At 43.5% G+C, this 24,564-nt stretch overlaps 1 protein-coding gene across 1 annotated transcript; it reads right to left on the bottom strand.

Annotated features, from left to right (window-relative positions):
- Nucleotides 1-7,186: 7,186 nt before the first annotated feature.
- Nucleotides 7,187-21,961, bottom strand: LOC114666708 (protein Z-dependent protease inhibitor-like). Its single transcript, XM_028821671.2, has 5 exons — nucleotides 21,831-21,961; nucleotides 19,998-20,618; nucleotides 16,017-16,290; nucleotides 11,330-11,477; nucleotides 7,187-7,668 (listed from the first exon to the last, which is right to left on the bottom strand). The coding sequence occupies exons 2-5, from the start codon at nucleotides 20,200-20,202 to the stop codon at nucleotides 7,477-7,479; spliced, it is 819 nt and encodes a 272-aa protein (XP_028677504.2). The 5' UTR covers nucleotides 20,203-20,618; nucleotides 21,831-21,961; the 3' UTR covers nucleotides 7,187-7,476.
- Between the last annotated feature and the right edge of the window lie 2,603 nt (nucleotides 21,962-24,564).

Genomic DNA, 24,564 nt, shown 5'->3' with positions numbered 1-24,564 from the left:
CTGTTTTTTGATTGGTACATTTTCCACAGAGTGGGCGGACGTTCTTGACTTGCTTACTTCCTGTGCATGCTCAAAGTTGTGACGTTCACATCGAGTACGAGCACAAAAAAAGTTGCCCAAAATTACCTTGCAAAGCGGCGACTGTACTTCCATAAACTACGAATTCGTCATTAAGAGCCTACGTCGGAAGTGTCTGCTACAAACTTGGCATTTGATGGCCTTAAGTTTAAGTCCGGGCGACTCACTAATGAAAACACAGCACTCGCTAGAGCCCGCCTTCTCAGTTTTGACAAGTGAAAGGGACAGTTTTAAATTTAAGCATGTTTGATGTTGGCGGATTGGAGGAATATTACGGCCAAAATAAATAAATAAGCAACATATATATTCTGTGACACGTTTAGCTATTTACGCTCACATTTCATGTTCATTTTCTCTACTGTCACCTTTCACAGTACTTTATTTAATTTTGTCAGAAATATTTCTCCATATAAAGTGGCTTACATCCACTTGACGATGTAGACGGGTCACCCACCATTCTAAAGGGGCAAAGCTGAGGGACGAGTGATTGACAACAGTTTACATAAAATGGATGACAGAAGGCTTCCAAATCCCCTTTACTTGGCCATGACGTTAGGCGAGCGACTGGCACAAATAAAAGCGTTTGTGCTTCTGCTCGTGCCAGCGCAAGGGTTCTCAGCTTGTGGCTGAAAGGTCCGTCTTGAAGTTGACGCGCAGGGCGATGACAAATCGGGATTTGATTGGCTGTCAATAAACGGAGAACTGTGTTTTTAGAGTCCCAAGATCTGCGCCAGAAGGTTGCCGATTCGAATCCCCTAAACACCAGAAGTGTCTCTACTCCATTGGGCTCTTGAGCAAGACCCTTAACTCGCAATTGCTTTGTCCTGGGTATGACGTTAACCTGCATCGAGCTCTGCAAGCAAGTCCTCCAACTTGCAGGGAGGACACCCCAGTCAGTGTTAAAAACTCACACTGCTCCGGTGTGGTGCTGAGATGTCACCTGTTGCGCGGCTGCACTCGCGTCCTAATCCGGGTGATTCGGTCTTGTGGTGGGTGTGGCAACACGTTCTAATCAGCGCATGCTCCAAACCTCCTCCGTCTCCTCCCAACAGTTGTCGCTACACTTTGACGTTGTCAAATCCCAAGTCGCAAATTACGATGTGTCCGTAATGTAAAGTTGTCGTTTATGAAAGCGATCTAAATGACAATTGGAAAGTTATGAAAATCGCACAAGTTCTGCTAACGATATAAAATCGACACATTCATTTTTTGGTAAAGTTAGAAAATGCGTGACGTGGGGAATTGCGTTAACAGTTTTGTAAAGCGTGCCGTTAAGGTGGGTTGTCGATGTTGGCCCCAGATGTGTGTGGTGTGTGTAAATTCTGCGTTTTGCAGACGCTTGGCCCTGCCTTGCGTCCGATGATCGTCCCTACTCCGGATAAGCGCGTTTAGAAAATGGATGGATTGATGGAAAGCCGAAGTTCTTTTAGTTCTAAATTTACTGCATCACAGATGTTTATGTTAATTCGGCATTTCTCTCGCTTGATCAGGCCGCACGTGCCTTTAATTTAAAAGGCTGCTTGAGAGCCCCGAGGTTAATCCGCGGAGAGCGCTTCTGCTTTCGAGGCCTTGTGGCTACCCGTCTGTCCGCTCATGCGTATTAAAAGCCTACTTCACCGCACACTTCACAGTTGGCACTACCCGATCCGCTGCCCTACGATGGTCTAGTGCCCTGTCCAGGGTTTGTTCCAGCCATGCGCCCCATGCTAGTTGGGATAGGCTCTAGCACCCCACCCAATCCTCCCCTCTAAATCCCCCACCCCAACCGTGACCCTCTTCAGGACTAAGCAGGCTAGAAAATGAATGACATATTAGTCCTACAAAATTTGCTGGAATGACAAATGCAATGCATTTTATTACTGCAGGCTTTACCAAATACATTCCCATAGATGTTGCACTGCAAATATCAACTCTGAGGTCTCCATTGATTCCTTCAATTTCAAGTCATCTTAGACGATCAGCACCACTAATGGACTATTTATGAGACTACCTGTATAATAAACAAGTTGAATGCTTATAATCCTTGAGGTATGAAACTGAATCTGTTAAGAAATGCTGCTTTTATCATTTTCCAATACACATAGAAATGCTGGCATGACGTGTACCATAAATAACGATGGTCTCTCTTTCTGCTCCATATTTGTGCTGCTGGTTTAAAACGTTCTATGCAGTACGTGAGGACAGGCGCCCACCGACTCTGCTTCACTGACTGTGAGGTGCTACTTTTTATATCTGGTGATTGAAACTTTACAGATCACATCTTTTTTTTTTACTGTTTTAAAAATGATTATTTATTCTCCTTTTGTCTCTCGCTAACAAAAAAGGCAATGTGGGGATGAATGGCATAATAATTTAAATGTGGTAGTTTTTCAATAAACAGTATAATTTTAGTGTTTTACCACTTTGCAGTGGACGGCAGAAAACAAACAGTTTAACAAGAACGAAGCATTAGAAATGATAAAAAAAAAACACCAACTTTGTTGGAGGTTTTGTTTCTTATCTAGTGGAAATTTCATAAACTCCCAATTCACAACACTCCGCTAAGCCTCATCTTTAGCCTGGTATGTAGCAAACTGCATACCATTTGAACTGGGAAGTCAGAACTTCTGAGTTCCCAGTGGGAAGTTTCAACTGGAAAGTCCCCACAAGTCAGATTTCCTCACCAACCCCAACCAGAAAATCCAAGATGGCTGCACCACACATCAACAGTAGGTGAACGCTGTAGTATTGTACTGCTTATTAGCATTTCTGTCTGTTTGTGTCTCATTAAATCCGTCGCACGCACAGTGCTGTCCAGCATCTATCCGTGGACATGCTGAATACCCTCTAATGCGGTTGAAGTAAAACGATTCTGTAGAGAAGAGTGGGCTACAGTTTATCCATAGTGGTGCTAAAGCCTGATTTAGGGTTTGATTGCAGTTGTTGCAGCTGAAGGTGGCACGACCAAGAATTAGGTGTTGGGGACAATTACTTTTTCACAATGGTGATATAGGTGTTGATTAACTTTTTTCCTTCATTAAATCAAATGATCCTTTAAAAACTGTGGATTATGTTTGCTACGGTTGTCTTTTGTATTCTAACAAATCATTTTAGAGATCAAAGACAATTAAATAAAAATAGAGGAAATCAAGAAGGGGTTAATACTATTTCACATCTATCTATCTATCTATCTATCTATCTATCTATCTATCTATCTATCATATAGTTACTTGCTTATCTATCTATCTATCTATCTATCTATCTATCTATCTATCTATCTATCTATCTATCTATCTATCTATCTATTATATAGTGCCTTTCACATCTATCTATCTATCTATCTATCTATCTATCTATCTATCTATCTATCTATCTATCTATCTATCTATCTATCATATAGTGCCTTTCACATCTATCTATCTATCTATCTATCTATCTATCTATCTATCTATCTATCTATCTATCTATCTATCTATCTATCTATTATATAGTGCCTTTCACATCTATCTATCTATCTATCTATCTATCTATCTATCTATCTATCTATCTATCTATCTATCTATCTATCTATTATATAGTGCCTTTCACATCTATCTATCTATCTATCTATCTATCTATCTATCTATCTATCTATCTATCTATCTATTATATAGTGCCTTTCACATCTATCTATCTATCTATCTATCTATCTATCTATCTATCTATCTATCTATCTATCTATCTATCTATCTATCTATCTATCTATCTATCTCATCCCAGCCAGGACACCCCTTTGATGGAAGGATGGGGGAAGGCAGCTTTTTCAGGACACTGCCACCCCCAAAACACTAGATGGAAGCTCCCCTGGAGTGTAGCGGTGCCCCAGATTCCCGCAGGGCATCCTGGGACTTGGAGTCCAGTTTCTCAGCCCTGTTGGGTACTGTGGGTGCCGCCAGGGGGAGCTATGAAAGAACCTGGGGAGTTATGCTTCCCTTGCAGCCCAGAAGTGCTTGGAAGTCATGAGGGCAGAAGCTCCACAGTACTTCTGGGCTGATTAAAGACTTGAGATTCTCCATCTTCCAGGTCAAGAACTATATAAAGGACTGGTAGTGACCCAGCAAGCGAGCCAGAGTTGGGAGGGAGTGTGACAGAGCTTGCTGAGAGGTGTGGAGGAGAATTTAGTGATTTACTGTGTTTATTTATTGCTGTTTATGGTGGTGGAGGTGCTTTGGGGCACAACACAAAGAAGAAGAAGAAAGAAAATAAATATCTTCTTTGTGATTTTGTCCCGTGTCCTGCATACTGTCTGTTGGGAAAAAGGTGGGCAACAGTGCCACCTAGTGTCCATTTACTTACACTATCTATCTATCTATCTATCTATCTATCTATCTATCTATCTATCTATCTATCTATCTATCTATCTATCTGTGATTTATAGAGCCTTTGACATTTATAAATCAATTCTATGGTGCCTTCCCAGTCTATCTATCTATCGGTATCTGTGGTCACAGCAGTGGTCTGCTCTAATATAGTGCCTTTCTACCAGTCCTTGGTCCCACATCTTAACTTTCTTACCTGTTAGGGCAGAGCTGCCTCACACACGACTCGCACTGAGCTTGTGTCTGCCCACCATGTCTTTAGGATGCAGACATCTGTGTGAAAGTGTGTGGAGTCAGCCGTGAGGTGCATAGTGTAAAGTGCTGACCGCTGCGTCACCGTGCTGTTCTCCCATGTCAGGCCATTAAATCAGAAGAACTTTCCGCCGTGAGACGCTATCACTCAGACTTGTTAGATTAGCTGAAACTGGCAGTGTACCAATGCGTGATTATTCATTAACCAAAAAAAAAGTGTAAAAGCTAAAAGCAAGCCCCACATTTCTCAAGATCTACACCAACGAAATGAGAGAGTACAATACCATAGCATTCACCAGCACATAAGCCAGTTCCCAGAGGTCTTCTTCGAGACGCTGGCTCACTTAACAATAAATCTCAAACAATTCCTGTTAGGTTTTTTGATCATTGGCCACAATGGGCTGTGAGTAGTGTAAGAATGTTGGGAAATAGAGCAGCGTCAGGAAGTGAGGGGGATATCCTGATCTGTAACTGGAAATGGAGACTGGCATGGTGGGAAAAGGGCTGAAAAGCAGTAGAAATGAAGTCTGTGAAATGACAAAAGTAAGTGTGTGTGATGAATGGATAAATGAATGAATGATCATTTACGGGTGGCACAGTGGTAGCGCTGCTGCCTTGCAGTTAGGAGACCCGGGTCCTCCCTGCATGGAGTTTGCATGTTCTCCCCGTGTCTGCGTGGGTTTCCTCCTACAGTCCAAAGACATGCAGGTTAGGTGGATTGGTGATTCTAAATTGGCTCTAGTGTGTGCTTGTGTGTGTCCTGTGGTGGGTTGGCACCCTGCCCGGGATTGGTTCCTGCCTTGTGCCCTGTGTTGGCTGGGATTGGCTCCAGCAGACCCCCGTGACCCTGTGTTCGGATTCAGCAGGTTGGAAAATGGATGGATGGATGGATGATCATTTACTCTCTCTAAGGGGAAAATAAACATTTTAGGTAGCCTCAAAAATATATATAAATATAATAAAAACAACACCGCCCCTCAAACACTCATATCAATATCTATCTCAGACCACCGAGAGCTGCTACCATTAACGACAAGCCTGTAGGGGCAGTATGATGAGGTCTGATCCACTGAGGTTGCACCCCAGTTTACACTTCAAGTCATTAGGAGGTCCATTTCAACAATTCAAGCCAGTTTGATTAGTAGAACTCAACTATTAGTGTAGTAAAATTCGGAGATGGGTCCAGCTACAGACCTCTGCAGCTCCCTGATTCAGTAGCTCCGCTGGACAGCCAATTGGATTGCAGAGTTTTGTTATTTGGTTTATGTGACTTGAGTAAGATAACCCTAATCTTATCCATTGTGTAACCAGGCCTCATCACTGATGTATAATATAAAAGGACAGCCTCCTCAATGGAATGTAACTCTGGAGGTCCGCAACTGGAGTCTACTGAAAATTCAACTGACCTACAATTGCTGGCAAATAGTCACATGACACAAATTAACCAATGAATGATGGCCTAAATGCTTCAAAAACTCTCTTTTATTTCCCATTTATCGATGAGACCATCAGAGAAAAGTATTATTACCTAAAAGACACCAACCGGCCATCTCCAGTGCCCTGCACAGGCCCTAATGTTACCAAGGAGGCCTGCTTTTCATGGAACTGTCAAGAAGCTCCCAAGACATGGTGGGTCTTGGTAGGTTGGTGTCAAATGTGGCAAGTTCACCACATGAATCATTCCTGCAGCCGATCTAGAATGAGCGGCTCAACTGGTCTGACATTCCACACACTAAACTGAGTAGGGCTTTATGGGCAAAGGCAAAGGAGGACCCTCCATACATAAAAAAAATGACATAGTGAAGGAAACCAAAATCCTTCTGGGACTGATGAAACAAAACTGGAGCTCTTCAGACCAGTGAGATGATGAAGCTTAGAAGGAGGACCGCTTTGGACCTACAGTCAAATATGGTTAAGGGTCCCTAAGCTTGTGGGGCTGCTTTGCCGGCTGATACTAGATACCCTAACTCCAATAACCCAACCTAACCCCTCTACATATTGATGTGATCATAAAATCTGAGTGTTAGCAGGACGTTGTGGAAAATGAGATGTAGGGCAGAGATAAGAGTCCAGGATCCAAAATACACAAAAGAGTAAATGGAATGTTCCATCATGGGGTTCTGATCTCAATCCCAATTAAAGACCTTTGGAAAGAGCTGAAATCTTCTTCTAGGGCCAAAGGACTTCTTACAGACATGCTGGAAGCTTCTAGACGGCTACAGAAATGTATGAAGTCCATCATCATGGCCGAGCGTTGGGCAGTCAAGCATTATGGAAGGGGGCCATTGATGCCGTCCAGTTGACATCACCATTTTCGGTAGGCAAGTTAAACAGATCATCAGACATTTCCAGTTGTTTCTGAATATTCTGTATGTGATACATCCAAATGCAATGGCACCACTAGCATTGACCACAGCAAGTCACTTTCAGCTCCACTATGGAACTCATACTGATGTGGCCTGCCCGGACTCAGACACACTTGACACTTTTTAGTAGTTAGAAAGAAGAGAGTAGCCTGCTGACGGAGTTGTAAAGGTCGCTTTATTTGTGTTTTTCTTAAATGGACGCATTCCTACATCATTAAAGTAAGACCAGGCGTAGAAGATTACAAGCACTGAAGGTCAACTACAGCGAACAACATTGGTGGCCTGACTGATGATCATTACTTAACTCTTTCTGTTAGAGTTCTAATTGCCTGGGTACTCATACCAATCAAGTCTTCCTCACTGACAGGAAGCTACATCTTAAAAAATTGAATTATCATCTTAATCGATTCCAAGCAAAAACCACGAGGACCCAAAGACACAGCTCACTTCTCCGTGGGGTCGACGACTCGGCCCATAAACAGCAAGCAGTTGGTGATTTCATGGTAAATCAAGAAGAGGAAAGGCCGGTCCACCTTGAAGGTGGGGGGCAGGGAGTATCCAGTGATGCCGGTGGCCGTGGCGCTGGCCGCCTCTGTCCCTCTCTCGTCTACCTCCAGGGATGATTTGTGGATAACCTGAAATAAAAGCAGAGAATGGAGTTCAGATGGTCTATAGTCAAGGGAAGGCTGATGGACCATAAGTTCCGTGCGGCAGGGAAGATGGTTCCTACTGTACCAGAAATGCTACATAAATGATTGGAGCGTTGGTATGATGTAAACCTCACTGATAAAAATCAAATGGACCTGTTTATGGAAGAAATCATCAGAGAGCACTTAAAACTTTGCTTCAAAGGAACCTCAAGCTGTGGTGCCTTCAGGGTGGTTTTCTTCCTCGGATGTTGTGGTCCCTGGCTGTCTTTGATGTTTCCATCGCTCATGTTGAAAAGATGTAGAGATGAACAGTCAGTCCCTTTATCAAGAAGTGGGTGAACCTACCAAGATTTCTAAGGAGTTTGGCAAAGGGGCTTTGGAGTTGCCTGTGGGATTGACAGAAGAGGTCACGTGTGTGAAGGTGAGGCTTGAGATGATATTTTCAGAATCCTGTGATAGTGGTCACATGGATATTGCACACAGGACCAGGGAGGAAGTGGCATTCAGCAGAGTCCGTTAAGCAGATAAAAGCAGCACTAAGATGTGCAGAAGAGGAGGTCTTGGCACAGGTTTTGCCCCAAAAGGCAACACAAAGGCAAAGGCGAGTCATGATGGTGGAGGAAATACAACGATGGGGTTGGGCAAATGGGGTATGTAAGAGCAGTGGTTCAGACAAAGCAGGGACTGTGGACAAGGTGAGAATGCACTGAGAAAAGAAAAGTCAACTGGAAAGATTTATGGGAAAAGCAAGGAGGAAAGACTAGCAGATTGTTTATGATGTCCTTCCAGCTCTTGGGGGGCATTCAAGCCTTTATCTGGAGCAAAAGCATCGAGAATGACTTAGCTGTAACACCATTTCTTAACTATAGCTCTGTCAAACGCACTAATTCCAGTTCTGGGTCACAGAGAGTCATCAGACACTAACCCAGAAGGGGCCACCAGTGCATCAGGGGGGCAAACTCACTGACATGGTGCTAGTTTGGAATCGTCAATGACCTTAACAGGCACATTTTGTAGAGGAAAACCTATGCTGACATTTAGAGTCCCTGAATAATCAAATAAGCAGACACTTGGGGAACGTAAAGAAAATCAAGGGAGACATGCAGAGAATGTGCAGATTCCAAACAGATGAAGTCTGGGCACGGAATTTGTACCCAAGTCACTGGATTTGTGGGGCAGCCACAGGCAATGTGGACTGCTGAACTGCAGTAAAGTTTCTAACCAGTTTGTCCATTTTAAAAAAATCTTCCTAAAGAACACCAATAAATATCATTGACAAGAGAGGACCTGCAGGGGCTGTGAGTCCAGCACCTTGGATTTTTTACATTGTTTGGGCAAGGCCTCAGTAGCATTGCAAGGAGGGAGTCTCTGACAGCCATTCTAGGATAGTAAGGTCCACTGTCCTACCACAGAAAACCAGCAGGTGGCAGTCCTATAAAAGGAGACAGAATCATGAAAGACCACCAGCAGAGATTCAGGTCAAACTGCAACCCATAGATCACATAATGCCCTCTGAGTCAGATAACCCTTCCACAACCCTGATCTTAGATGTTTGGGTGTTAACGTTACCTGAGCTCATAGGCTTTTGCAGGCTGCTATTACACTCTTTTGTCATCAGATGACTCTGCCGACTACAGCCCACAAGGCCATGTTGGTCTGTTACATCTGCACAGTTGTTAACATTTGCAGTATTTCTAGGTCTGTTGTTGTCACTGGCTGCAGCACGTCACCAGTCGATGACAGCTAATAGAGTACATTTTCAAATATTTGATATCTCTTGTTTTACATGTACCCTCAGCATTCGTTCTACACCTTTCTTTGGTATCCCCTTATGTGCCAAATTTACTTGTCCAGCATCTCCTGACTCAATCATGTTTGACTCAGCAACCACAGTGAAACCAACCAATCAGAATAAAGCGAAACTGACCAATCAGATTGCTCAGAGGGACAGGGCACACACATATACAGTAGCGTTTTATTATACTCATGTATGCAGAGTACAGCAGGACATCACAACACCTCAATTAGGCTGTTCGGAAAGTCTTCAGAACATTCAAATTGCTTCACATTTTGTAATTTGGCAGCATTGTGCTACAATCACTGAAATTCATTTTTTCACCATCAAGAAACACTCAACACCCCAGAATGACAAAGTGAAAACATGTACTAAAAATAAAAACTGAGCACTTTGGCAGCAGTTCTAGCCAGGAGTCATCTCAAGTTTGATGCCATGAGCTTCACATGCCTTGATTTCAAGCTCTGTCAGGTTAGAAGGAGATCAACTGGGTTCAAGTGCACCCTCTGGCTGGGCCACTCAAGGATCTTCCCAGAGTTTTTGCTTTAAACCACTTTTAAACCTCTGATTGGACCTCAGACTGGGCCAAAGTCTAAGGTCCAGAATGTTCTGGAGCAGGATTTCATTAAGAATATCTCTGTACTTTGCTCGACCATTCCATCAACCCTGAAAAATCTCCTAGACCCTGATGCTGCCATCACCATGCTTCACTGTAGGAATGGTATTGCACAGGTCATGAGTGGTGCCTGGTTTCCTCCAGACATGATGTTTAGAACTGAGGTCAAACTGTTTGATTCTGGTCTTGTCAGATCAGAGAATCTTGTTTCTCAAAGGCTGAGAGTCCATAGATGACTTCTGCAAACTCCATGTGGGCTTTCATGCGTTATGTGGTCACTCTGCCAGATCAGTGGCGTGCTGTAGTGATGGTTGTCCTTGAGAAGCTTTCTCCCACCTCCACACAGGTTATCTGGTGCTCATCCAGATTGATCCTCGGGTTCTTGGTCACCTCTCTTACCAAGGTCCTTCTCCCTCAAATACTCAGTTTGGCCAAGCAGCCAACTCCCAGAAGTGTTGTGGTTGTTCTTCCAAACTTCTTCCATTTAAGCATTATGGAGGGCGCTGTGTTGTTAAGGACCTTCAGTGGTGCAAACATTTGTTTGTAGACTTCTCCATATCTGTGCCTCAATGCCATCCTATCTTTCAGCTCTGCAGGCAATTTGTTTGGTTTTTGCTCACCTGCGGGACCTTCTACAGGCTAGGAATGAATTGAGTTGACCACAGGGAGGCTCAGGTGTAGAAACATCTCAGCGATAATCAATAGAATGAGATGCACCTGAGCAATATTTGAAATGTCATAGCAAGAGGTCTAAATATTTGTGCCACTGGGAAATTTCATTTTTTATTTGTAATAAACTGATAAAAATCTCTAAACTCCTATTCTTGCTTTGTCATTCCAAGGTGTTGAGTGGGAAAAAATTAATTGTTAAAATAAAAAATAATTAAAATAATTTTGTTATATAATAATTATATATAATAATTGTTATAATAAAAAAATAATAATAATTTTAGTACAAATCTGCACCGTAACAAAATGTGAAAATGTGAAGGGGTCTGAAGACGTTCTAAAAGACGGCGTACACATCACTTAAATACAGTGTCAAGGCCAAGCCACGCAAAAATCGAGCTTACGTACGGTAAAGCGTTTCATTTCCCAGAGTTCCTTCAACAGTTCTCTAACCTTCTGTCTGACATCTTCTTCTTTTTTTTCAATACTTACCATCACATCATTTAAACCAATCAGCTCTCAACCTGAAAAGAATGCAGAGAAAACATCACATGATCCCAACTGACCTCGGACACTTTCAGGTGCCTGTTGTCGGCAATATGGGACAGGTCGGCCAATTCGGTGAACATGTCCGTAATCCCGAGGCGGGGCAGAATTTTGTGCATTTTGTAGGACTGCTCCAGCTTGAACCGAGGGAGGAAGACCTCCAGTTTTCTGGCAAAATAAAAAGGAGAACATTCAAACAGTGAAATGCCCAACAGTCCCCACCGTTTTGCCTTAAAGCGTATCCAGAGAAGATGTGTGAACTGCTGAGTTCAGTCTTGGGATGTTCACATTGGCCCATTAATTTGCTTTTGGTGTCCTTTCTGAAATAATTTTAAAGTAAATGACAGGCTACCAGAGTGACCTGCTGGGAACTTACATTTGAAAGAGGTAAACATTTTTATGTGGAATTAGAAATTTTGATTTCCTTTTCTCCATTACTTTGTGCACTAAGAATCCACAATAGTCAAAGTTCACAACACAGTGCATGTCTGGCCCTGGTATGGAGTTAAATAACATGTGAAATCTTAGTGAAAACAAAGAAGGGAAATTCAAATAGCGAAAAGCTGCTGGACTCGAGCTTTAGTATCGATTCATGAAGAGTGTGACAGTGACGTTAGACTGGCAAATGAAAAGGGAGGTAAAAGATCAAGTTGATGTCGTTGTTAACCTCCTTGGCGTTAACACTCAATGTTGACTTGGGCTCGGAATTCTGTGCAAATACGGCTATTCCCGAGTCAGGCTCAGCGTGACGTGTAATGATCTGCTTCACAGTGTTAAGCCCAAATATCTCCCAGGACAGAACTCTATATCTAGTGGCTGAAATAATATCATGCTGCTTAAAATCAGGAGTATTTACATGCATTCAGCCACTCAATAAATGCAGTTATTCCCGAGTCACACTCTGCGTGTCTAATAATGATCCTCTCTGAGTGACCCTCAGGATGTTATTCTGCTGCCATCTAATGGATGAAATAGCATCATGCTGCAAAAAAATCATGAATATTTCTATGCGATCTGCCACTTTATGGTAACTCATCAATATTTATGAGAAGGGTGGAGCCTTCAAACAAAAAACACAGTGGCAAACGCAAAGCCATAAATTGAACTGAATTGATATACTTTATTAATCCATCCAGGGGAATTGTCTTTTTGCATGACCTTTGGGGGTGACAGAGCAGGGTCGATCATTGTACATTGTGCCTCTGGAGTGATTTTCAGGTTAAAGCCCTTATTCAAGCTAGTTTTAGATCAAACTGAAACTGAACCATTGTTCGAATCAAGTGTTAGTGATGACGATGTGAATTTGCCATCGGACATTGACAGTGAAAGCGCCATCTGTTTGGCAGATTCAGACCTGCCAAGATTCAGTGATGTTCGTGTTTGGCACTGACATTCCTGCACCTCCTTGTTGCCTATTTACAGATAACATTCAACTAAATGTGTCTATTGATCATGTTTATGTGAAATAGTTACAATTTGTCAATGATAATTTGGTGGGGAAAAGAATTGTTGAAACAAACCGCTATGTTGAGCAGTATTGTAAAAATCAATGTAAACCATTTGCTTGTCTGCAGATGACAAGCCGATGCTTTTCAGTCTCCTGATACTTCTTGTGCATGGTAGATAAACCAGTCTGCAGATGGTACTGGTCCACAAAGTCAGACACCCAACCTATGGGTGAGTGTCGTTTTTCACTCATCAACCTATTATAACTATTAAATACCTGCTTTACACTACATAATGATGACAATGATGAAGCCAATCACCCAGCACTGAATTTGTACAAACTGTGAGATGTGTGTCAAGCAATCATCAAAAATATATGGAAGATGTGTGTTCCTGATTGTGACATAAGAAGTCTTATGGGTTATGAGGGAAGGCTGTCGTGTATACAGTACATAACATCCAAATGGGCACGATCTGGTGCCAAGTTCTACATGCAGTGTGAAGCAAGCTCTGGATACAGCTGGACCTCAGTACTTTACACCAGTAGAGGGATCTATCTATCTATCTATCTATCTATCTATCTATCTATCTATCTATCTATCTATCTATCTATCTATCTATCTATCTATCTATCTATCTATCTATCTATCTATCATGAGGGACAGCCAGTATCCTTACCTGGCTGGGATGCCCTCAAGATGGAACAGGATTGCTAGATGGCAGACCCTCCTGGTTGCACCAGCAGCACGGTTTCCCACAGGGCATCAAGGGGAACTGGAGTTCTTGGGTGCCTACCAGGGGGTGCTGTAGGGACTTGGGAGCCCAACTTTGTTGGCTCTTGCCTCACTTGGAAGTGCTTCCAAGCTACTGTACAGCTTTGGAACACCAGAAGTGCTTCTGGGTGTAACAGAAAAAGGAACTGCTTGCCACACTTGAACCAAGCCAGATTCCGAAGGAAGGTAGACAATGCTTGTGTGAATGAGTAGAGGCAGTGGTAAAGAGAGAGAGAGAAGAGAGAGAAAAAAAAAGCATTGCTATGTGCTTGCTGTGTTTATTGTACTTGTGGCTGTGGTGGAAAACACTTACCTGAAGAATTTCCCACAAAAAACTCTTTCGTTCCTTTTACATTTGTGTCCTTTGTGTCAGGTGTTTGGGGAGCTGGAGCACCCCCTACATTCCACACTATCTATCTATCTATCTATCTATCTATCTATCTATCTATCTATCTATCTATCTATCTATCTATCTATCTATCTATCTATCTATCTATCTATCTATCTATCTATCTATCTATCTATCTATCTATGCCTCTTAAAATAAATCTGATGTGTATGGCACGGTGTGACCTAACCACTGTGCTTTGCCCGGTGACCCTCATCACGTGGACATGCCAAGCTGCAGTGTGGTGCTGTAGCTGTGTGGCAAAAAAAAAGCAAAATGATTGCAATCAAGTAGAAGGTCAACAAAGACATCAGGCCCCTAAGTGCTGTTCCCAATGCAGCAACTGTCAGTGTTCATGTTGAGGAAATGAGAAGTCACTAAGCGTTGTACTGTGGTAGCCCACAATAATACCAGGGGCAGCACGTCAATCGTGCAGGTCAGGCACTGACATTCTGCCTTGTCATGCACAAGCAACAGAGAAAGCACGCAAACAGAATCTTTGGCCATCTGCTCGAGTAGTGCCTGTGTTGTGTTGGTGACTGTCTGAAAACATGTCACCCAAAGCACAAATTTCAAAATATGCATCAGCACAGCAGTGGACACGCTGGATGTGACTTTCCTACTACGATGATGTTGACATTTTCGCATGTACATGTTTCTCTTACACGTAACACCAATTTTTTGTTTTTCTGGAGATAAGCATAACATTAAGGGGGCTACAAGCAGATGAGTGATTATCAGTAGAAACATGAAGAATGTGATCAGTAAACTGTCCTCCCCAACAAAGGAGGGCAAAGCGAAATAAGAAGTAACTGAGATGAACAATAGAAGGGAAATCTCCACATGCAAAACAATCTAATCTTGGAGGAACTTGAAGGACAGGACCGCACTTCCATTTGGGGTACTTGTATTTGAAATCACATTGGGTTTGATGTCATAAGTGCCATTCCAGTACCAGGAAATATAAAAATGTAACAAGGACCATGGTTCTTCACAAGCTTCTGGATTCTCTCTTGAAGCTAGGAGTGGATTCTAAAGAGAGAAGTCCACTTCTTTCTCAAATTTACTGTATATGACCCAATTCATGGTTGCAGAAGGGGGCACACAAGAAGTAGGCCAGGCAAGGACAAGCAAAAATGTGGTTCAAACTGGCAGCACAGGGATGTGGAACAATGACCAGAAATGGACACAAGATTAGAAGAAATGGGAAAGGTAGGTCTCCCTACTGCATCACATACAGTATTTTGGAAGATAATTAAAAGGGCCCCCAAAAATCTCCTCAAAGTGTTTATTGTAATACTCAGACATCATTATTCCCAGCTTTGTCTCATCCTCCATTAATTGTGCCCACCCAACCTCAATGGTCCCAAGTATGAAAACTGTCCCACTCTCCTCTTGTGGGGAGGCTTACTTATTTGATGGCCCTTCAGGTCCTCAAGTCTCCTTTCTATCCCATGCTTGTTGAGAAGATGGACAAACTACTTAATCTTTGTCCCCGCAGCCATTTTGCACAATGCTCAAGAACTGTGTTCACAGAATTAAATTTTATGACATGGCCCAAACTGTACTGCAGATTTTGGTATTGCTCTACACCATGATAGTTTTCTCTTCACTGGTCATTGTATCGAGGTCAAGTTTTGCTTTATTAATAAATGACTCTTTGAAGCTTTGCTTTCAAACATGAGCACTTCTGACCTTCACGACTGAAAGAATGTGCTTGATGAGGTGACCATATCGCGACTGTCAGCAACAGAGAACCATACCACGTGTCTACCACAACATGTGGTATCTGAGTTCTTATTTTCATCTGTGTAACTATGGCTTCTTGAGCAAAAAAATTTGTGAAGGCCATCAAACTCAATGTAATTCAACCAAATCAGAATCCTACAAGTCCCGTGTGCTGTAACATCAAGCGGCAGTGAAAACTGTGATGTGGACCAGTGCATTGAGGAGTGACCCTACAAGAGTGTAGCCAGCTGAATATCCTAGGACCAGAACAGTATTCTCTACAACGTGCCCTCTCTGAAGCTGTTGCCTGGCATTCTGCCCCCTCTACCCACCTCATTAGCTTCTCCTCATTAAACATTCAACAAGACTCACATTGATTTGAGTTTCTTCAGCCATCCTGTGAGGTGTTTAGCTGAGATCTCCTCATCGATGGAGTCATGGTCCACATCCTTCTCTGGAAGCAGAACTAACATGGCTGCATTTCCTCTGTAGGGCAACTTGAGAATGATCAGCTTCAGGGTGGAGTCATAGGCCATCTGGAATCGGTCACTCTTGTACATCATGGGCACTCTCACCACTTTGTATTTGTTCACGTAGAATCGGCTTTCCTCTGTGTCGCTGGCATTGAACGGCTGCTTCCATTTACCTAAGGAACACAACATGTCATTAATTGCATTGTGTGCGCCCACATGCCAATCATTTACAGCTTCTCGATTTACGCGCTACGTGCTAATGGTACTCACGAATACTGAACGAGACAAATGTCAAAGTGATAGTGGGTGGGTGGAAGCGATGCCACACATCGTAATTACTCATATTCGCTCATGAGAGGGGGGCATATTTGAAGACATAACCACACCATCATCTGATTAAGAATTCTTAAATATATGTTGGTCGTCTTGACTCTCCTCCAACCAGATGCACATAGCAGTTGTAAACTCAATCTTCACATCAGTTACAATGTTGGGTTTGCTTCTTCCATGACATTTTTTATCCAGAATTCAATGCGAAGATGAAATTTTCCTGTCATATTTCAAACTTATATACATTTATTGACCATACAGAAACACGTAGTCCATTTTTGGATCATGGGCTCTGGCGCCTATCCTGGGAGGTACAGTTGTGTGGATGGTGGACGTGCACAGACACCTCTCTGTCTGGTATGGTGACTTTGTATTTTAGGAGGACCTCCTTGTCAACTTGGGGAGGTCGTAAATTCTCCAATCGAGAGACGCCAGGGTTTAAGTCTTAGGATGTAGTAATACGACAGACATGTCCTCCCACAGTTCAGTATGTCTTTCACCCAGCAGTAGTAACTTGTCCATGGTGTGTATATGCAGACTGTAAATGTTACTCACGTCTAGCAAGATGTGAGGGGCAGAGATGGAATCAAATGGACAAACTGAATGTGGCGTCTTCTTAAAGAGAACAAAATGACTTTGACTGCTTACTCGCAGTCCGTCATTCAGCATCTCCATGCTTCACTAATCAGATGTGCCAAACAGCCTGGATCTTCTTCTGCTACCGATATCCAGCGCCACCAACTAAACACAAACCTCAAAGATTTTCCTATCTCAGTGTCTCCTTTCTAGATGTTCTGTTCCCAGTCTGCCACTGCAGAGTTACCAATTGTTAGAAAGTCTTCCTTTTACAGGCAATTGTGCCTCAAATTTCATGATGGGGGTTTGCAAAACACCTCAATTAATTCCTGGTATTTTTGTTTTTTTTGCTGTTCCAGTGTATTCGAATTGCAAATGAATTTTTGTGCCTGTCACAGTCACCATTGTTTTTTGTGCATATTTGCTATGATTTTAGACGCATGTTGTTAGAACACGATGGTAGTTATGGGCGTGTCTTTGGAGGTCATGACCTGGGTGTTGCAACTCACGGAATAAAAGATCTACCGGGGTGATCTTTTCTGTCTCTGAGCTGTGGATAAAAACAAAACTTTTACCATTTGCTAAAATCTTTGTGCATTTTTTCTGCCTGCATATTAATCTTTCACTTGTTTCCCTGACTTAGCGTTTTGCCCTATGTTCAACACGTGGTTTTCTTTGATCTCCCAGTTTTGATCCGTTTTGGTTTTCACATCCTTCTCCAAATCTCGTCTGTCCTGACATAACACCAAGGTTGATCTTCTCCTTAGCTGCTGCTCTTAATGATCATTTCAACAAGCTGAACTTTTATGAGTAGACAAGTGGTTCTGAGAGATTTATTATGAATAGAATTTTAAATGTAGATTGGATCCAGGGCTGTAGAGTCGGAGTTGGAGTTGTAGAGTCATAGATGAAAGCAAATTATTGGGTTACTGGAGTCTGAGTTGTGGAGCTGGAGCTGTGAAGTTATGGAGTTGTGATGTGAAGTCACAGAGTTATGGGGTCATGGAGTCGGAGACAAAAGCAATTATTGGGTTACTGGAGTCAGAGTTGGTAAAAAAAAGGTATAGACTAAACATAAACTGTAATGTGTGAAAATATCCAATTTCTCATATACTAATTCAATTAAACTCTTTCTCTATAGCCTTTTAAATAAAAATATAGCTTCTTTTTAATTTTGTAAGTTTTTTTCTTTTGTTTAATGTAACAAAAGGTTTGCAGCTTCTTTAATAAATAATATTAATAAACCACAGTGACATCACTATGGCTTTTAAGCCCAAACATTAACGGGTTAGGGTGCTAAAAGATGAATCACGTTGGCCACGACCATCCACCATGTATCTCGTATGTTGTGGACTTTCAGTCAACACAGTAAATATAGGAATCTAATTATAACATCTGAGTTGGTTGTACCATAAATTGAGGAGTCGGAGTCGAAGGTTTCATGTACCGACTCCACAGCCCTGGGTTAGACTATTAAACAGTAAAGGATTTCCGTTCTCAAGAGGCCACTGAGTGCATTCATGATGGTTACTGGCGCTCATGAATGTTTCCCATGAACGAGGAAGCCCCATGAAGTGTGCAAGTCCCTGCTCGTTGTACACATCAGCCATGGCTAGTACCGACTGGATGGTTTAGTAGGGTTCTTGGATTGACTTTGGCAGAGCGCCTAGAAGACAATCGAGAGGAAGTAAACATCATAATAAAGTTTCCATAGATTAACAAGGATGTCTACCAAGCCTTGAGGGTCGAGAGCAGATGGCTGGTAAGTCTCCCTGTCAGTCCTCTCCCTAATTTGACATCCCATCAGAACCTAACCCAATTTTTCCCCATAGGATCAATGCTATTTTCCATATCTGAAGGGATTTTCTGGAGCATAAACCCCCGGATAACAAGAATTGCCTATATTTTTTTTATTTTTATGGGCACCACCATGTTGTCAATAGCAACCACACTTACCTAACTGTGAGAGCCAGTGGGGGCGGGGTCAGAGGCACATTGTTAATAAAAGATGGACATGCAAAGCAGCAAGCCCAGTTTAGCCTCAGAATAACACAAGAAAAAAAACAAAGTAAGCCATTGTTAGAGTTTGATGGTGAGAAGAATTTCCGAGTGACATACAGGAGCTTTTTTTGATTTACATGCTTAAGACTCCTGCCCATCTGTCACTACACTTTCAACACACCCAAAAACTCAAAGGTGGAATCTCAGTGCTTTTCAGATGACAGAAAGCCCATTTAAAACAATGAACTTAAGAGGCTCCCTTCTAATTAGCCCAAGCCGGCCAGTCTACAGTGACTGTGTTGCCCGTCGCACATCTGCTGCGTTGCACATTCCTTACTTCTCCTACACTGCACTGACCAATTAAGCTTTTCGCATGGAGATCTTCACAGTTTTGCTCGTCTCCTTCCACACACCATCACAGGCGACTGTGATGTGTTTTGCAGTGTGCGACTCCCCTGGCGTTCACCGCAGTCCCATCTAGGAGTGGTTCATGCCCTCCCCCATTACTCTTGGGCTCCATAATGGATAAAGCGGATTAGGAAAATCAATTAGAGAACCCTTCAGTAACTATGGAAGTCTCATTCAATTGTGATCGACAGCTACATACGTATTGAAGGCATCTTGTACTTGCATGTGGTTCGGCTGGTGGAGCACAAAGCATATCCTGTGGACCAGGGTTCATGTTGTATGTTATAGTGGTCTGATTTTTGTTTTCCTCCCAAAGATGGGCATTTTAGGTAATAAACATCTCTGGAGGAATTTGGTGTGTGTTGGTGATGGACTGGTACTCCATCTGAGGTGATTTCATCTCTTGTTCTTAATGTGGCCTACAGCTCGCAACTGGATGGTACATGTTAATGGTGGGTTGATGTCACATCACTCTGTTTCCCTCTATGAAAGGTGCTATTCAAAAAAATCATGGACAGACTGAGACAAGATTTGATGAAATGAAACCACAGCAGATGATCCTCACCTTTAAAGAAAATGGAATTCAACATCATTAGCTTGGTCTGTGGGTCAACGCTGTCCAGAAGTGCCTCGATCCGCCCTTGGGTCATTTTGGATACGTACTGGTTGATCTCAGCTTTGGCATTCTGAGACTCTGAAAAATTGACCTTCAGGACTTCTGCACCAAAATACTCCTTGGTATCGTTGACAAAGCCCTCCTGAAGTTCCATGCTACTGCTGGCAAAGATGGAGCTGTCCTGGTTGATCACCAGGTCCGGGTTGCTGCTGAGGTTTCGCCTTCAGGTTCAGAAACAGTTCCGGGATGAGATATGGCTGCTCAGCATCCTTCAGCTGGTGAGATTGAGAGCTTTGAGAATCTGGCTGTATGTTTTGGCCCCCAGCCCCAAGAGACAGCCATAGCAGGGGCCGATGCCAGGCAAGGTGGGGAGAAGAAAATATTGTGGTCGTGAGAGCCGGCGATCTCCTTGTAGAGAGTCATGGCGAAGTCGTTGTTTCTCTCTGTGAGGGCCAACACGTCCAGTGGCATCTCTTCATGTTTTCCATCTTTGTTGTGGCTGGTAGCGCTGAACACTGCAGCCCATAGAAGAAACAGCCAGAGGTTTTGTTTCATTTCAGTTGGTTTTATCTGGGGGAGCAAAAGGAAATCAATTAAGAGTTTGAGGGCCACAATACCTGAAGGTCCATACTGACTGTTTGAGGGGAGCATGGTAGGTGGTGCTGCTGCTGTCGCATCACAGATTTAGCATTCTGGGCTCACATCCAATGCCCAGATGTTTTCTGTGTGTATTGTCCTCCCAAGTCCTGCAAGAACATGCAGGTTAGGTGGACCCAAGTGTGGCCTGGTGGATGTGTGTGTCAGTGGGCACCCTTGTCTCATATCCACAACTGCTGGGATATCTCCTGGTATCCAGGAGCCTCAACATGATTAAGAGAATGATTAACCGATGATGGATTGTTTGACGCCCTATTGGCCACCATTTCAGAATTTCATTGTCCTGCTAAAAACATGATAGGTAGATGGTGCCCCCCCACTCAGCAGTAATGGAGGAAAAGCAGGAATGAATTTGGATGGGATTTCAGTCCATCACCAGCCACACTATTCAACTTACTCTCATTTGCCAAGCATTGTGACCTGCATGACTTTGGGATTTAGGAGAATTCCGTAATTTGGTTTATTAAGTAGCTAAGTGTTCCTCTGGTTTGAATAGAAAGACTCGAATATGTTGATGGCAGTGGCCATGCAAACCCCAGCTCATGCCGCAATGAGCAACTACTGCTGCACAAAAACGTTGTAGGTCATCAGGGTGAGTGTGTGGAGGAGACTCCAACTCTCCGGAACCTTCAGCTAACCAAAGTGAGCACAGCAAAAGCATGGGGGGGGTCAGGAGAGGGGCCTGTTCGACTAAAATGTTCATCCATCTGGAACCTTTGATCGGACTTCACAGCCAAGCCAAGCGCACTCACCAAGGCTGTCCTAGTGCCCAGAGATCTGTGGGCCGGAGGGTAGAAAGCGCATCAGACAGTGGTGTCCCATTTGGACGTCCACCGGATTACTCCACTGTGGCCAGCTTGTCTTGGTCACGTGACACTTAACATAAAGGACAGCCAGCCGCTGGTTTTGTCCATAAGTCGGGATCCCTGCCCCCACCACCAACAGGGTGAACACCTCCATGGGCAGACGGAGAATGAGGGGCAACCGGGGAGCAAAGCTGCAGCCATACGCCCCAAAAATTCAACCCATTGGGCTCCAAATGTCCCCGAAAGCCAAAACCTTAGGAAGAAACTTCAGAAAGCAACACACAAACACAGAAATCAAGCAGCCAGCCCGGGGACTTACAGTTTGTGCTGTCGTCTCTCTACTACAGACAGGAACAGATGCCTGGCATCGGAAGGCAAAGGGCAAATTTGTTTTTATTGTTAACAATTAACCTCATCTCAAATATAACAGCCCACTCACCCATCCCTCCATGAGAGTTGTGGGAGTCTCACTAATTAAATGGATGCTGGCCAAGCAATCCATTCATCCATTTGCTGAAATCCTGGTCAGGGTCGTGGTGTAGGAGGGGTTTGGGGGGGTAAACTCGGAGTAAGAGGTCACAAGTGAGAGCGAAGTGTTGACCTCATTGGAAGGATTACTTAGAGTTTGGGTTTGGGTGCGCAACTGTGTTTTACTGCACTCCATTACGGTCCTGGGGGTCCGCAGTAGCTGCAAGTTTTCGTAATTGGAAGGCAGGCCTAGCAGATAATGAAACCTGGAAAAATGAAAGTACTTACAAGCCATAGAATTTAATCCCAAGACTAGACTGGTATATTTTTGTTTTGTGAGGTCTTCTCCATAGTTTTTTTGGCCCTTCCCTCCTCTCTTATTGATTTCAAAACACAGATACATCAGGAGGCCCCTGCATAAGTACGCTTGCTGGAGATCTACTGGCTTTTGCTTTGTCATTGGCACCACATTATTAACTGATGGCCGGTTTTCTCCAAACATTTAGAAAGTGGATGGATGACATTAATCTTGGTTTCATCAGACCAGGCATTTTTGATTCTCACGGTCTGAGAGTTCACCAGGTGCCTTAAACTTCTGCCTGGCCACTCTGTCATAAAGCCCCAATCAGTGGAGTTTTGCAATGATGGTTGTCCTTCTGGAAGTTTTCTCATCTCCCCACAGGTTTTGTGGAGCTCAGCTAGAGTGACCATTATGATTGAGGCCATCTCTCAACCCAGGGACATTTTCTCACAATTGGTCTGTTTGGCTAGGCCATTGACAATAGGTACAGTTGTGGTTGTAAGAAACATCACCCGTTTAAGAATTATGAAGGCTACAGTGCTGTTGGGGACCTTCAATGCTGCAGCCCAGCCCAGATCTGTGCCCCGACATCGTCCTGTCTCACTCTACATGCAATGCCCTCCATGCCAGGATTTGGTTTTTTGTCAACTTGCGCAATTCCCAATCAGTCCGATTGGCTCCTGACATCTCAACGATGATCAATGGAATGGAATGCCTCTGAGCCAAATTTCAAGAGTCACCATAAAAGCTCTGAATATTTGTGTCAATGTCTAATTTTGTCTTCTATATTTTTAACAAGTCAAGTCAGATCAAGTTGGAGAGCATACACTGGTATAGTGCGTTTCTGCACCCACCACAGGACAAAACAGCTTGGGATCCCAGTTGGCAACACCCCAGGCAGACATGCTGTCCAGCCCCACCCTCCGGAAATGACCCTCTATCTGCAGCAGCCTGGTGTTATACGAGTGACCCCTTGGCCTGGACCAGCCACTCAGGTCCCCAACAATGAGGATCCTACAAGCTGGATCACCTTCAGGGAAACACGACACATGGCCATAGTGCCATAACTGGCGCTCCCTCACAATGCAGGTGATGTACTTCATTTGGGACTCCATGAGCAACTGCTCATTTGACACAAAGTCAAACCAGTGCTACCCAAGGATTTTTCGGGGAGACATAGTACCAAAGCAGTTCAGTCTTCATCTCAGGTCACTGGATAGCGTCCATGTCTCACAATCATATAGCAAGAATATATTTTTAACAGGTTAGCAAAAATCCCTCAAATAGTTTTTGCTTTGTCATTTTGGGGTATCAAGTGTTCCTCGATGAGGGTAAAAAAATGAGCACAACAAACTGTGTAAAAAGTGAAGGGTTAGAATAGGCACTTTGTGTTTCCATCTCCACATTATATTTGATGACCCTCGGGGTTGGCCAAGGCTCTCACAACGATGCCAAGCGTCCAGTTTAGTCCTCATCTTCTTGCTGCAGCGCATTGCGTTGGAGACTAAAGTGGGTCTGAGCTTTGGCAAGAAAAACTCAAATGAATTTCCGGACCTCCCTCTCCAGGCCCCCTTAAGAGCTGCAGTGGCACACAAACACACACACTACAGGCACAGAGAGCACCGATCAATCCCTTTGGGCATGTTAAATATTAATCTATTGTGTAACAACAAATAACAGACATGGTGGGCTGGAGGATCATAAGGTGGGCCAGACCTGCTGGTAGAGTAGTTAAGCTCATCGACAGTACAAAGCCTTTTGTCACCTTGATCCCTTCTTATGGTCATCCAAAGGCGGTCCAGGTGCTTCCTCACAGGTGTGTAGAGCAACTGTCCATAAGTGTTGAAAGCCCCTACACCTGAAGACAGGAACCTTTGGAGACATACTGTAGGCCCCCAACCCTCCTCCCTCCCAAGACACATTTGTGGTCTGAACTGCTCCATTTGAACTAGACAGGCACATTGCCCTTCCAAAAAGCTGTTTCCATTATTGTAAATTTGTCCGGTGCCGTTCTTTTTTTTTTTTACTTGACCTGTTCAGGACCCCACAGCAAGTCAGCATGAAAACTAAAACAGGACCAAACTGACTCCAGGACAGGACAGCCTGGGCACACCCTGAGCATGGCAGACCCCCCTCTACAAAAAAAACAAAAAAAAAAAAAACAGAATATTGGACCCTCACTCAGGGCAGAAAGCAGTTAAAGCCTGCTGGTAATAGTGGGACTGGGGGTACACAGACCCTCATGTTGAGGGGACCCGTACCCCAAACCCAAGGAGGTCAAGAT

This window comes from Erpetoichthys calabaricus, chromosome 16 (genome assembly GCF_900747795.2).
Source record: "Erpetoichthys calabaricus chromosome 16, fErpCal1.3, whole genome shotgun sequence".
NCBI classification, from domain to species: Eukaryota; Metazoa; Chordata; class Cladistia; order Polypteriformes; family Polypteridae; genus Erpetoichthys; species Erpetoichthys calabaricus.
This window is presented reverse-complemented; position numbering and strand designations above follow the sequence as displayed.